The sequence below is a fragment of the Centropristis striata genome, chromosome 3 (assembly GCF_030273125.1).
Source record: "Centropristis striata isolate RG_2023a ecotype Rhode Island chromosome 3, C.striata_1.0, whole genome shotgun sequence".
NCBI lineage: Eukaryota > Metazoa > Chordata > Actinopteri > Perciformes > Serranidae > Centropristis > Centropristis striata.
In genome coordinates, this window is record NC_081519.1 from 45,349,177 (window position 1) to 45,361,223 (window position 12,047).

The 12,047-nt window shown below is 38.7% G+C and overlaps 1 protein-coding gene across 1 annotated transcript in view; it reads left to right on the forward strand.

Annotated features, from left to right (window-relative positions):
- The first annotated feature begins 10,742 nt into the window (after positions 1–10,742).
- The window catches only part of LOC131968143 (zinc finger BED domain-containing protein 4-like), a 1,587-nt gene continuing 282 nt past the window's right edge, over positions 10,743–12,047 (forward strand). Inside the window, exons 1-2 of the mRNA XM_059328885.1 lie at positions 10,743–11,242; positions 11,691–12,047. The exon at positions 11,691–12,047 is cut by the window's right edge and continues 282 nt beyond it. Of these exons, the coding sequence (XP_059184868.1) occupies positions 11,009–11,242; positions 11,691–12,047 (591 nt within the window). The 5' untranslated portion in view covers positions 10,743–11,008. The remainder of the gene's footprint in view (positions 11,243–11,690) is intronic.

Genomic DNA, 12,047 nt, shown 5'->3' on the forward strand with positions numbered 1-12,047 from the left:
GGTCAATTGTATCAAATGCAGCACTCAGATCTAGTAAGACAAGGACAGAGACAAGTCCATTGTCAGAAGAAATTAAAAGGTCATTTGTAATTTTTACAAATGCTGTTTCTGTGCTATGATGAGTTCTAAATCCTGACTGGAAGTCCTCATATAGACTATTGTGTTGAAGAAAATCACAAAGCTGATTTGCGACTGCTTTCTCCAGGATCTTAGAGAGGAAGGGGAGGTTAGATATTGGTCTATAGTTTGCTAAAACGCCAGGATCTAAATTAACCTTTTTGAGAAGAGGTTTAATTACAGCTACTTTAAATTATTAGTAGCCTGTCATTATTAACAGGCACATAGCCTGTTAATAATGACAGGTTGAGAGCTGTGACTCTCTGTCAGCCTGGCTACAGTGCTGAAAAGGAATCTTGGGTTGTTCTTATTTTTCTCAATTAATGACGAATAATAGGCTGATCTGGCTTTACGGAGGATCTTCTTATATGTTTTAAGACTGTCCTGCCAGGTTAAAAGAAATTCATCCAGCTTAGTTGAACGTCATTTCCTTTCGAGCTTTCGTGAAATTTGCTTCAGTTCACGGGTTTGAGAATTGTACCATGGAGTTAACTTTTTCTGTTTTATTATTTTCTTTTTTAGTGGGGCAATAAAATCTAGCGTTGTTCGCAGTGAATCTGCAGTACTGTCGACAAAGTTATCAATTAGAGTGGAGCGGCTAAGTGCTCATTTTTGTCAGAATCGTTCAGTTTATGATACAAGCGTGAAAATTGGCATGAACACTCTCCATGGGTCACTTAACAAGAAAATTGTCCGAGACATTTGACATTTTAAAATGGCGGCCATTTTTCAAGATGGCCGACACCTAAGTGGAGCAGTTAAGTGATATAATGGTTTATTTGGTGTTACAAGCATACAAATTGGCATGAGCAGTCTCTGTTGGTCACTTGACAATAACCCACCCACAGTTACTTGAAATTCCAAGATGGCGGCCATTTTCCAAGATGCTTGTATCACCAAATAAACCATTATATCATTCAATTGCTCCACTAAGGTGTCGGCCATCTTGAAAAATGGCCACCATCTTGGAATTTCAAGTAACTGTGGGTGGGATTTTGTCAAGTGACCCACAGATACTGCTCATGCCAATTCTTATGCTTGTATCACCAAATAAACCATTATATAATTTAATTGCTCCACTAAGGTGTCGGCCATCTTGAAAAATGGCCGCCATCTTACAATTTCAAATGTCTCGGACAATTTTCTTGTTAAGTGACCCATGGAGACTGCTCATGCCAATTTGTATGCTTGTACCACCAAATAAACCATTATATCATGCAATTGCTCCACTAAGGTGTCGGCCATCTTGAAAAATGGCCGCCACCTTGGAATTTCAAGTTACTGTCGGTGGGTAATTGTCAAGTGACCAACAGAGACTGCTCATGCCAATTTGTAAGCTTGTATCACCAAATAAACCATTATATCACTTAACTGCTCCACTTAGGTGTCGGCCATCTTGAAAAATGGCCGCCATCTTAAAATTTCAAATGTCTCGGCCAATTTTCACGCTTGTATCATAAACTGAACGATTATATCACTTAGCCGCTCCACTATTAGGGAGGGACTGAAGTTAACGTTGGAGCACGACAAAGAGAACTTAGCTCCAACTTAACTTGAACTTAGCTCCAGCACTATCAGATAGACATCTAGTGGAGAAACTCTATATTATATATGTTATATGTAATATATAATACATATATACTCCTATTAGCGAGTAGTCCAGTAGGAGGACTTCAAAAGATATTAAAAAATGGTCTGCTAAAACAGGATTCTGTGGGAAAACTATTAAATGTTAAATTTCAATCCCATACGTCAGCAGAAGGTCGAGGGTTAAACGAGTGAGTGGCTTCATGAACTTTCTGATTAAAGCCAATCGAATCTAATAAAGAGATAAAAGCAGTACTAAGGCTATTATTATCAACGTCAACATGAATATTAAAATCACCTACAATAATTACCTTATGTGTAATTAGTACTAGACCTGATGAAAACTTCTGAGATAATAAATCTGAACATGAAGCTGGAGGCCGATAAACTCTGACAGACAGGACCGCTGAAAGACTGAGAACAAGACTTCAAAGAGTCGTAGTTTCATTTAGATTTTAGGGTAATTAGAAGATTTTACTCATATATAGCTCCACCTCCTCCTCCTCCTCAGCCAGTCAGTAAGGAGAGTCTGAATGATAAAAACAGTCAGTAAGGAGAGTCAGCAGGTTGGAAAGTTTTGCCTACACTTCCACATTTTGTTTTCTGTCAGCAACCAATCAGAAGCCCAGCTGTTGATGACTCATCAGTTGCCAGGAGCAGAAGTTGTTGAACAGCACAATCCTGCCCAGCTGGAGAGTTCCAGGCCCCTCATTCCTTCACGGCAGCGCCACCTACTATACTATATACTACATAGTATATTATACTATACTATCCTATACTATAATATAATATAATATAATAGCAATAACAACAACAATAATATATAATATATAGATATAAATATGGAAACATTGTGTTTTACATTTACATTTAGTCATTTAGCAGACACTTTTATCCAAAGCGACTTACAGGAAGAGTAAAAGCAAACAATCAAGGTCTAGTGCAATAATAATTAGTGCATCATTAAGTGCTAGTGACAATTCTTTGAGGGGTAGAATTGTCGTGTGGTGCTAGGAGAGAAGATGCTCTCTGAAGGTCTTCAGGAGGTTCTAAAGGTAGAGAGGGACGCCCCTGCTCTGGTAGGAACTGGTAGTGGTTCCACCAGCGGGGAACAAGAAATGCAAAGAGTCTGGATTGTCTTGGACCAACGGGGGGCAGAGCCAGTTAATTGTTAATTATGTTATTATTTTATAAATTATATTAATTTATTTTAGTATAAGTTAGTTGGTAGTTCCATTTATTGTTATTTATTATTAGCATAATTACAAGATATTCTGGTAAAATAAAGATGAAATAATATGCTATGGCCTTTGGTTTGTGAGATCTCAGCTAGATATTTGAACAGCTGGAGAAAGGGAAGACTCCAGATATTTCATTTATTAATACCCACCATCACCACCACGTCGTCTCCATCATCCAATCTATTGTTTCCTCTTTTAGACACTTCTTTAAAAAAATGTAAGCAAGCATTATGCTTGCTTATATGCTACTTTCACATATGTAACATTAACTTTACTCTGCAGTTTAAGACACTATAATTGTTTTTTAGTGTTCAAAAATAAACCTAAATTCACCTTGACTCACGGTTTGAATTTGAGCCATATTTTCTGGAGAAATGCACTTGTTTATCCTCCAAACTATGAAAGAATGAGAGGCCTGGACCTGCAGCTCTCCGACCAGCAGAAACAGGAGGGGCTCCGACGCCCCCTGCTGGCTCATCCAGGAACCTTCAGTTTGTTACTCAGGTCAGCAGCCAATCAGAGGCCAGATTCTGATGACTCATCAGTTGCCAGGAGCAGCTGCTTATAAAGTTCTGGTTCTCTTTGCAGTTTGTGTTGAGAATCCTGATCCAGGTTTTCTCTCTGTGTTCTGATCCGGTTCACCTTCAGAGAGACTGAGTACTGTAATAATATCCAGATACTTTATAAATATCCAAGTACTTTAATAATATCCAGGTACTTTAATAACATCCAGGTACTTTAATAACATCCAGGTACTTTAATAATTAATCTAATTTTTAATTGAATAATAATTATCTAATTAAACGTATCTGTTTGCTTTCAAACCTTTCCTGTGTTTTTTGTTTCTTGTGTGAGCTTTATTCCAACAGACCGCCTGAGAACTGAGGACACATAAGAAGAGATCTTTATTGATTTACACTTTATTGTCAAACTACTGAAAAGACATCATTGATTTCTATTGTTGATATTGATCACTTATCAAATTGTTTATTGTTGTTTTTGTTCCAGCTTCTAAAATCTGCACATTTTGTGTTTTAAATGAAAGTAAGCTGAATAGCTCTTATGATTTTTACTGTAATGCTTTATTGCGTTATTTTTGAGTAATCCTGAAAATATTTCTAAGAAATACATCATTTTATTCTCAGAGACATAATTGTGATGAATCGTATTATTTTAGTGCAATGAACAATGGCTTTGTGGTTTGTTGCATCTTTTCAAGATTTTGTGTCTCTTTCTGTTCCCTTTTTTTTGTTGCTTGGTGTGTTCCAGAAGTAATTGTGTCAATTGACACATTTTGAGTTTGTGTCTTTTTTAGGTTGTCTTGTGTCTCTTTAATCATTGTGTGTCCTTTTTTTAATTTCTTTGTGTCTCTCTGTAGTCATTTGGTGTCAAATGTTACATATTTTAGGTGTCTTTGTGGTCATTTGTGTCTCTTTTGAGCCGTTCTGTGTCTGTGTGCTCATTGTCTTGTTTCTCTTTTGTGCCTTTTATCATTTGTGTGTCTTCATAATAATTTTACATAATTTTCTGGCTGTTCTTCGTTTGTGGATCTGTGGTTGTTGTGCATCTCTATTGTATTTTTGAGGTTATTATTTTAACTGACATGTTAAACTGCCTCAGTGCTGACCTTGTTATTTCCAGTGAAAATCAAACAGCTACTGTAAAATCTTAGCCTGGGTATACCCAGACTGCCTTGCGCGCTCTAATTTAATTTCGAACTGCGGCGGAGTCTGGAAACTAGGGCCGTTTTTTAGCCCTGTTTTAGGGATCCAATCACAGAGCGGGGAGGGACGGCAAGACGATGACGCGTACTACTCGGCACTTGGAAGCTTGTAGTTTTCTTACGGATCCAACATGGCTGCTGCAGACGGGAAACTCTCTTTAGCTGTAGATGGTGTTTTAAATAGTTTAGAGTGAAAGTTGAAAGGCGAAAGGTCTCTGGGGGCTCCGCTGAGATCACCGGCGTTATGGTAGCGGGGCTATTAGCGTCGCTAGCGGCTATTAGCGTCGCTAGCGGCTATTAGCGCCGTTAGCGGCTAATAGCTAATAGCCGCTAATAGCTAATAGCCGCTAACGGCTAATAGCCCCGCTACCGCGGACAGCGGAGCCGCCGAGAGGCCCCCAGCAGCTTGTTTATTGCCCATAAAATCAGTGGATGTGTGGCTGAATGACATGAGGGGGAATAAAGCGTGAAAATAAATAATCTTGCAGAAAGCGAGAACTGGAGAAGCAAAGCAGCAGCAACACTCTCTCACAGACACACACACAACAAACATCCATCTCTGTTGCTCTGCTACGTCATCTGGTATAACTGATCTGATTGGCTAAGAGCTACCTACAGACGCTTTGATAGACATTCTAAGCGCCCAATAAACGGCTCCGGAGGATCGTAAACCACACCTCCTCTACGGAGAAATACATAGCTCGTTGCCAGACTAGACCTCATTTGAGAATAGTCTGGTGTTAGCCAGGCTAGTAAAATCTAATGAGGTCACAGTTTATTATCTCGTAGTTCAAACATTAAGTGGCCTATTGAGTGTTACTTGTTGTGTCAGGTTGCACTTGGTAAAAATATCCTCACTCAGATTGGTTCTCACAAGGATAGAAGTACACACACACACACACACACACACACACACACACACACACCACACCACACACACACACACACACCACACACACACACACACACACACACACACACACAGTCTGCTGCCTGCCAACTGGGTGAAAAACAGCCTTTTCTCTGAAGGTCACAGTGAGATTTGAATGACAGCTCTAAGTCTTTGGCTCATATTACCGTCTGCAGCGAGGAGACGTGCACGGCGTGCTGCCTCCTGTGGATAATAATATAATAATATATTGTATAATGGGACAAATCTGGTTGGCATATGACCACTAATGCTCCTTTTTCTTCCCTCTGGAGGATTTAGGACGGTGATGTCACCCAGCAGAGGTTTCTGCCTGCTCACTCATTGAAACTGGGAGGATGATGGTTCTGTCTCCCTCCAGTTCTTTCTCCTCATTCAAAGGTAATTTGTAATATACATCAAATGTTTCTAATTGATCAGCTTCAAATTCTCCCAAAACACCTGAACCTCCCAGAATAAATGTTAGATTGTCCCACATGTCATCTGTCAATTTCCATATAAGATTACTGTCTGATGTATTTCCTAAACATGGTGCTGTTTTAAAATAAATTCACTTTTTCTGGTCTAAATATTGTCAAATTAAAATAATTGAGCCTGAAAACATCTATTGATACGGTTAACACTGAGGACCAACGAGAGGAACCTGTTGACCCCGACTTATTTATTTATTTATTTATTTATTTATTTATTTATGTTTCCCCGGCCACAATGACGGAAAGGGAAAGAGCTGGAAACACAGACCATGATGGGCTTTAAAGAGAGCCAGAGGGTGAACAGATCTGCAGCGGCCATGGGCAGGATGAGCACAATATAAACCCAAAATACTAGAATAAACCTCAAATTAAGCATAAAAGGATCCCTTTGAGCTTCTAATTGTAAATCATCCAGTTCACAATGATAAAGGCAGATTTTCCAGCTGAAGGGTTAATTTGAACCCTCCTCACTGACTAATCCAGCCCGTGTGCTCCAGTGTTAGTCATTAGAAATGTTATTAAGTAGAAAATGATCATCCATTCTCCTGGTTTCCACAAACAAGTTGTTGCAAAAATAATGATGTTTTGATGAGTTTTAATTAGAACTGTGAATAAGAGACGGCCCCACAACAGCTCGGCAAACCCTCACTTATTCAGCTAATAATTATGGTAAATAAGAAGATAATTAGCTAAGAAATTAATCACATTGACTTGTTGCAAGCAAGCAGGAGTTCAAATATTGATATTGGAGAGGGCAGGTGATGAAATGCATCATTATTCTGTGTTATTTCTGCCTTTAAGGGTAATTGGAATTGAAAGTCGTTAAATTAGTAGGTTGTTTTAAAATGTATTCTCCAGGGTACTGGGGGAAAGAAATGGCTGGTGAACCCTGAAATATCTGCTTTATGGGGTAAAATCATAGTTCCTCCTCTGGTGGAACAAAAAGACATTTAGCAAGGTGTCCTGACATTTACCTGGTCACTCTCAGGCTTTGTGTCCGTCACAGTGGACAGGAAGCTCTTTCAGCTGCTCTTCAATGGCCACCTGCCAATCAACACAAACAAGGAGAGAATGTTAAAAAGGAGAGATATTAACACCAATACAGCAAAGATTCCTCTCTGTCTAAAAGAAGATCGACACGTTACAAATAGCTATATTATATATAAATAAAATAAATAAATATATATAAACTCATTGTAAATATTTATTTACATATACTACTTCATAAAATTAATAATCCTCTCAGATGTTGTGAGTCATTATATATAAATGTAACGAGGCTAATTGTACAGAAATATTGCAAATAGAGTAAATGTTTAGTTGTGATTGCTTGTATTATAATTACCCAAAATCTGTATATAGTGTTCTTACCTGACATATTATCCTCTTTAGTCTGCTTGTGGAATGTTTTTCATTAAGCTCCTGTAGTTCATTTCATTTCTGATACCCAGCCTCCTGTATCCCAGTCAGTGGCTATATATATATATATATATATATATACTTACATGTCTCTAGATAAAGGTGTCATTAATTACTTAAACTACTAGTTAATTTAAAGTGAACACATTTGTAATTATTTCACTATTTATTCAGTTATTTCACTATATAATCATTTATTTCATGGACCTGTGTTGCAGTGCACCATGAATTTATTTCATCTGTCAAAGTCACCCATCAAAGTCAGTGGGCGGGACTAACGCTGATCTGGTCTGAAGGAGATCAAGTTAGATTGACCGTCAGTATGTTAACAGGCTGGTTGAGAAGAGGCCTCTGGTCTCAGCAGCTGATGTCTCCATGGGAACCTTTATATCTCACTCCTTAAAGTTTACAAAGTCAATTCATTAATCCTAGCTGTCTGTTGATAGCGTCAGCCGCTAGCTTTCTGTAGCCGCTAGATGTCTGTAGCCGCTAGTCGTTAGCCGCTAGCTTTCTGTAGCAGCGAGCAGCTAATTGACTGTAACCTTCACCTGTCGGAGTTTCACCTCCTGCTGTGTGCTGAGCTGTACCACTGACTCACAAGAAGCCCTGCAGGCTCCAGTTATTGGTGAGTTAAATTCTAGTTTTATGTCATGATATATTTATATAATATATATATATATAACTACTGAGAACGCTAATAACTGATAATTTTATCAGTTATTAGCGTTCTCAGTAGTTTGTTGTCTGACGTTATTAGCAGCTAATGCTGCCTTCGATGCTAACGGGAGCGAATGGAAGAAGATATCACTTCAATCATCAGATAATAACTACTATTTACATTTAATTAATTATAATTATAATTTTTTAACAAGTCATCACACCTGTAACAGTTATTAAACAATATTTGAGTTTAAATTTCCATGTAATTTCACTGAAAACATCTCTTTTCTTTAAACTTGTTGCAGTGTTGTTTTTACTTCTTGCATTGTGGTTTTAACTTGTTGCAGTGTGGTTTTAACTTGTTGCAGTGTTGTTTTAACTTGTTGCAGTGTTGTTTTAATTTGTTGCAGTGTGTGGTTTAACTTGTTGCAGTGTTGTTTTAATTTGTTGCAATGTGTTTTAACTTGTTGCAGTGTGGTTTTAACTTGTTGCAGTGTTGTTTTAACTTGTTGCAGTGTTGTTTTAATTTGTTGCAGTGTGTGGTTTAACTTGTTGCAGTGTTGTTTTAATTTGTTGCAGTGTGTTTTAACTTGTTGCAGTGTGGTTTTAACTTGTTGCAGTGTTGTTTTAACTTGTTGCAGTGTTGTTTTAATTTGTTGCAGTGTGGTTTTAACTTGTTGCAGTGTTGTTTTAACTTGTTGCAGTGTGTGGTTTAACTTGTTGCAGTGTGTTTTAACTTGTTGCAGTGTGTGTTTGAACTTATTGCAGTGTTGTTTTAATTTGTTGCAGTGTGTGGTTTAACTTGTTGCAGTGTGTGGTTTAACTTGTTGCAGTGTTGTTTTAACTTGTTGCAGTGTTGTTTTAATTTGTTGCAGTGTGTGGTTTAACTTGTTGCAGTGTGGTTTTAACTTGTTGCAGTGTTGTTTTAACTTGTTGCAGTGTGTGGTTTAACTTGTTGCAGTGTGTTTTAACTTGTTGCAGTGTGTGTTTGAACTTGTTGCAGTGTGTGGTTTAACTTGTTGCAGTGTGTGGTTTAACTTGTTGCAGTGTTGTTTTAACTTGTTGCAGTGTTGTTTTAATTTGTTGCAGTGTGTTTTTTAACTTGTTGCAGTGTGTTTTAACTTGTTGCAGTGTTGTTTTAATTTGTTGCAGTGTTGTTTTAACTTGTTGCAGTGTTGTTTTAACTTGTTGCAGTGTTGTTGAAGTTGTTGCTTTGTGTTTTAACTAACCCTAACCCTCCAGCGGTGACAAACTTTTTTTAAAAATTCATATTCAACTGTTTATTTTTATGCATCCAAAAGGAAAAAAAAAGTATTTCACCATGTCAGCTTTTGGTGGGTGTGACCGGCTGCTGTTACCTGTACTGCTTTTAGACCAGAGCTGGTGCCCAAAGAACCGGCTCCAGCCCAAAAAAAAAAAGAGTTCATGCTGCTTCAAAATCCTAACCCTAGCTGAACCTAACCCTAACCGAACCTAACCCTAACCCTAACCCTAGCTGAACCTAACCCTAACCGAACCTAACCCTAACCCTAGCTGAACCTAACCCTAACCGAACCTAACCCTAACCCTAGCTGAACCTAACCCTAATCCTAGCTGAATCTAACCCTATCTGAACCTAACCCTAATCCTAGCTGAATCTGACCCTAACTGAACCTAACCCTAACCGAACCTAACCCTAACCCTAGCTGAACCTAACCCTAACTGAACCTAACCCTAATCCTAGCTGAATCTAACCCTTGCCGAACATAACCCTAGCTGAACCTAACCCTAGCTGAACCTAACCCTAGCTGAATCTAACCCTAATCCTAGCTGAATCTAACCCTAACCCTAGCTGAACATAACCCTAACCCTAGCCCAAAGAACCGGCTTCAGCCCAAAAAAAGTTTTGAAGCAGCAAGAATTCTCTTTGACTCAAAGAGAGTTCATGCTGCTTCAAAACCCTAACCCTAGCTGAACCTAACCCTAACCTAACCTAACCCCTCAAGGAGGCGCTATAGCTCCCTGCGCTCCAGAACCAACAGGTTCAGGAACAGCTTTTTCCCCTCAGACGTCACCCTCTTGAACTCTACACAGAGGTGACCCACCTAATGTTCTGTAATCTGCCCACATTCATGACTATTTTTTGACTATTTATTACCATCCATTCATCTACCTGCACTGCTGATTTACTGTACATTCTTTACTGTATATTTCTATAACATATTCATTCACTATATATCCTAGTATATTCAATTAATACCTGCACTATATTTATACACTGGATATATACACTTAGGGTTAAAAAGAAAGGGTTTCGCAGTAGGGCTGCCAAGATTAGTCGACTAGTTGACTAATCGTCAACGATTAAAATCGTCGATGATTAATTTAATAGTCGACGCGTCGTTTTTTTTTAAAATCTGTTTTGCGCTGAAAACTGCTGCAGCACCTTCCACTGCCGCGTCTCCCTTTCTGTCCTTGACACACATGCGCAGTAGTGATAATCGGGGTCAGCTGCGATGTCACCGGAAGTTATACCAGACGGGCTCTGGTATCATGGCAACCAGGCGGCAACGGAGCTCGAAGGTGTGGGAGCATTTTAAGAAAAAAGATAAAAGTGTGCAATGTAATGTGTGCAAAATAGAGCTCGCCTTCCACGGCAGCACAACGACCATGCACGAGCACATAAAGAGGAAGCACGTTGTGGCTTATGACGATGGAGACGAGGGACCATCGTCTCGGTAAGCTAACTGGCTAGTTAGCTGCTAATATTAGCGTAAACAAACGCTTACAACGTTACAGTGATGTGCTTGAATAGGAAATGTGGTAACGCCACTTTTATCTAACGTTATGTTTCAGTGTTAAAAAAGAACGTTCTTCTTCAATGGACGACTTTGTTATAAAGCCAGCTTCATGCACACCTCAGCAAGCAAATGTCCTGACTGAGTCCATACTGAAAATGTTGGTGACGGACATGAGACCTCTGTCCATGGTGGACGATGAAGGGTTTAAAGAGATGATTAAACAGTTCAACCTGGATTATCATGACAACTACCTACCAGGCAGATCCCACTTCACCACACTGATGGAGAAGAAATATCATGCAACCTTTGATAAGGTCAGTCTCTCTTTCTCTCTCTATTTCAATTTGATTTATTGGCATGAGTGTATTAAAACAATATTGCCAAAGCAACAATAACACAGTAAAGTAAACGAGTTAATAAACAAGCAACATTCAAAGACATACAAATTAAAAGATCATAGATCTCTCTCTGTCTCTCACACACACACACTCACTCACTCACTCACTCACACAATAGCAATTTAAGAATTCATCATGGCTAAGGCATGCAATGTAATTTTTTGTTTTTGTTTTATTTTACTTATATTTTGAATGTTTATTATTTAACCTACTTAACTGTATATGATAACTGAATTATTGAATTGGCAAAAATTGAATTTAAAGCTTGATGCATAAACTGACAAATATTGTTTATAATGAAAACAGAATACTGTATATAATTTTCTTCATAATGCTTACTATTCTTCCAAATCATGTCTTTAAGGTAAAGGAGACCTTCAGGGGTGTCAACAGTTTCCTCACACTGACTGCTGATGTGTGGACCAGTCGTGCAACAGAGGCTTACCTTGGTGTGTCTTGCCATTTCCTGACTGAAGATTGGAAGATGAAGACCCTCAACCTTTCCACCATGCCTCTTGAGGAGAGGCATACTGGTGCAAATATAATGACATGGATGGAAGAGGTTTTAGCAAAGTTTGACATCTTGCCCACCAAAATAAAAGCAGTAGTTCATGACAGTGGTTCCAACATGGTGGCAGCAATGAGACTGCTTGAAGAAAAACATGGATGGGCCTCTATCCGCTGTGCTGGACACACACTCCAGCTCATAGTCAACACTGCT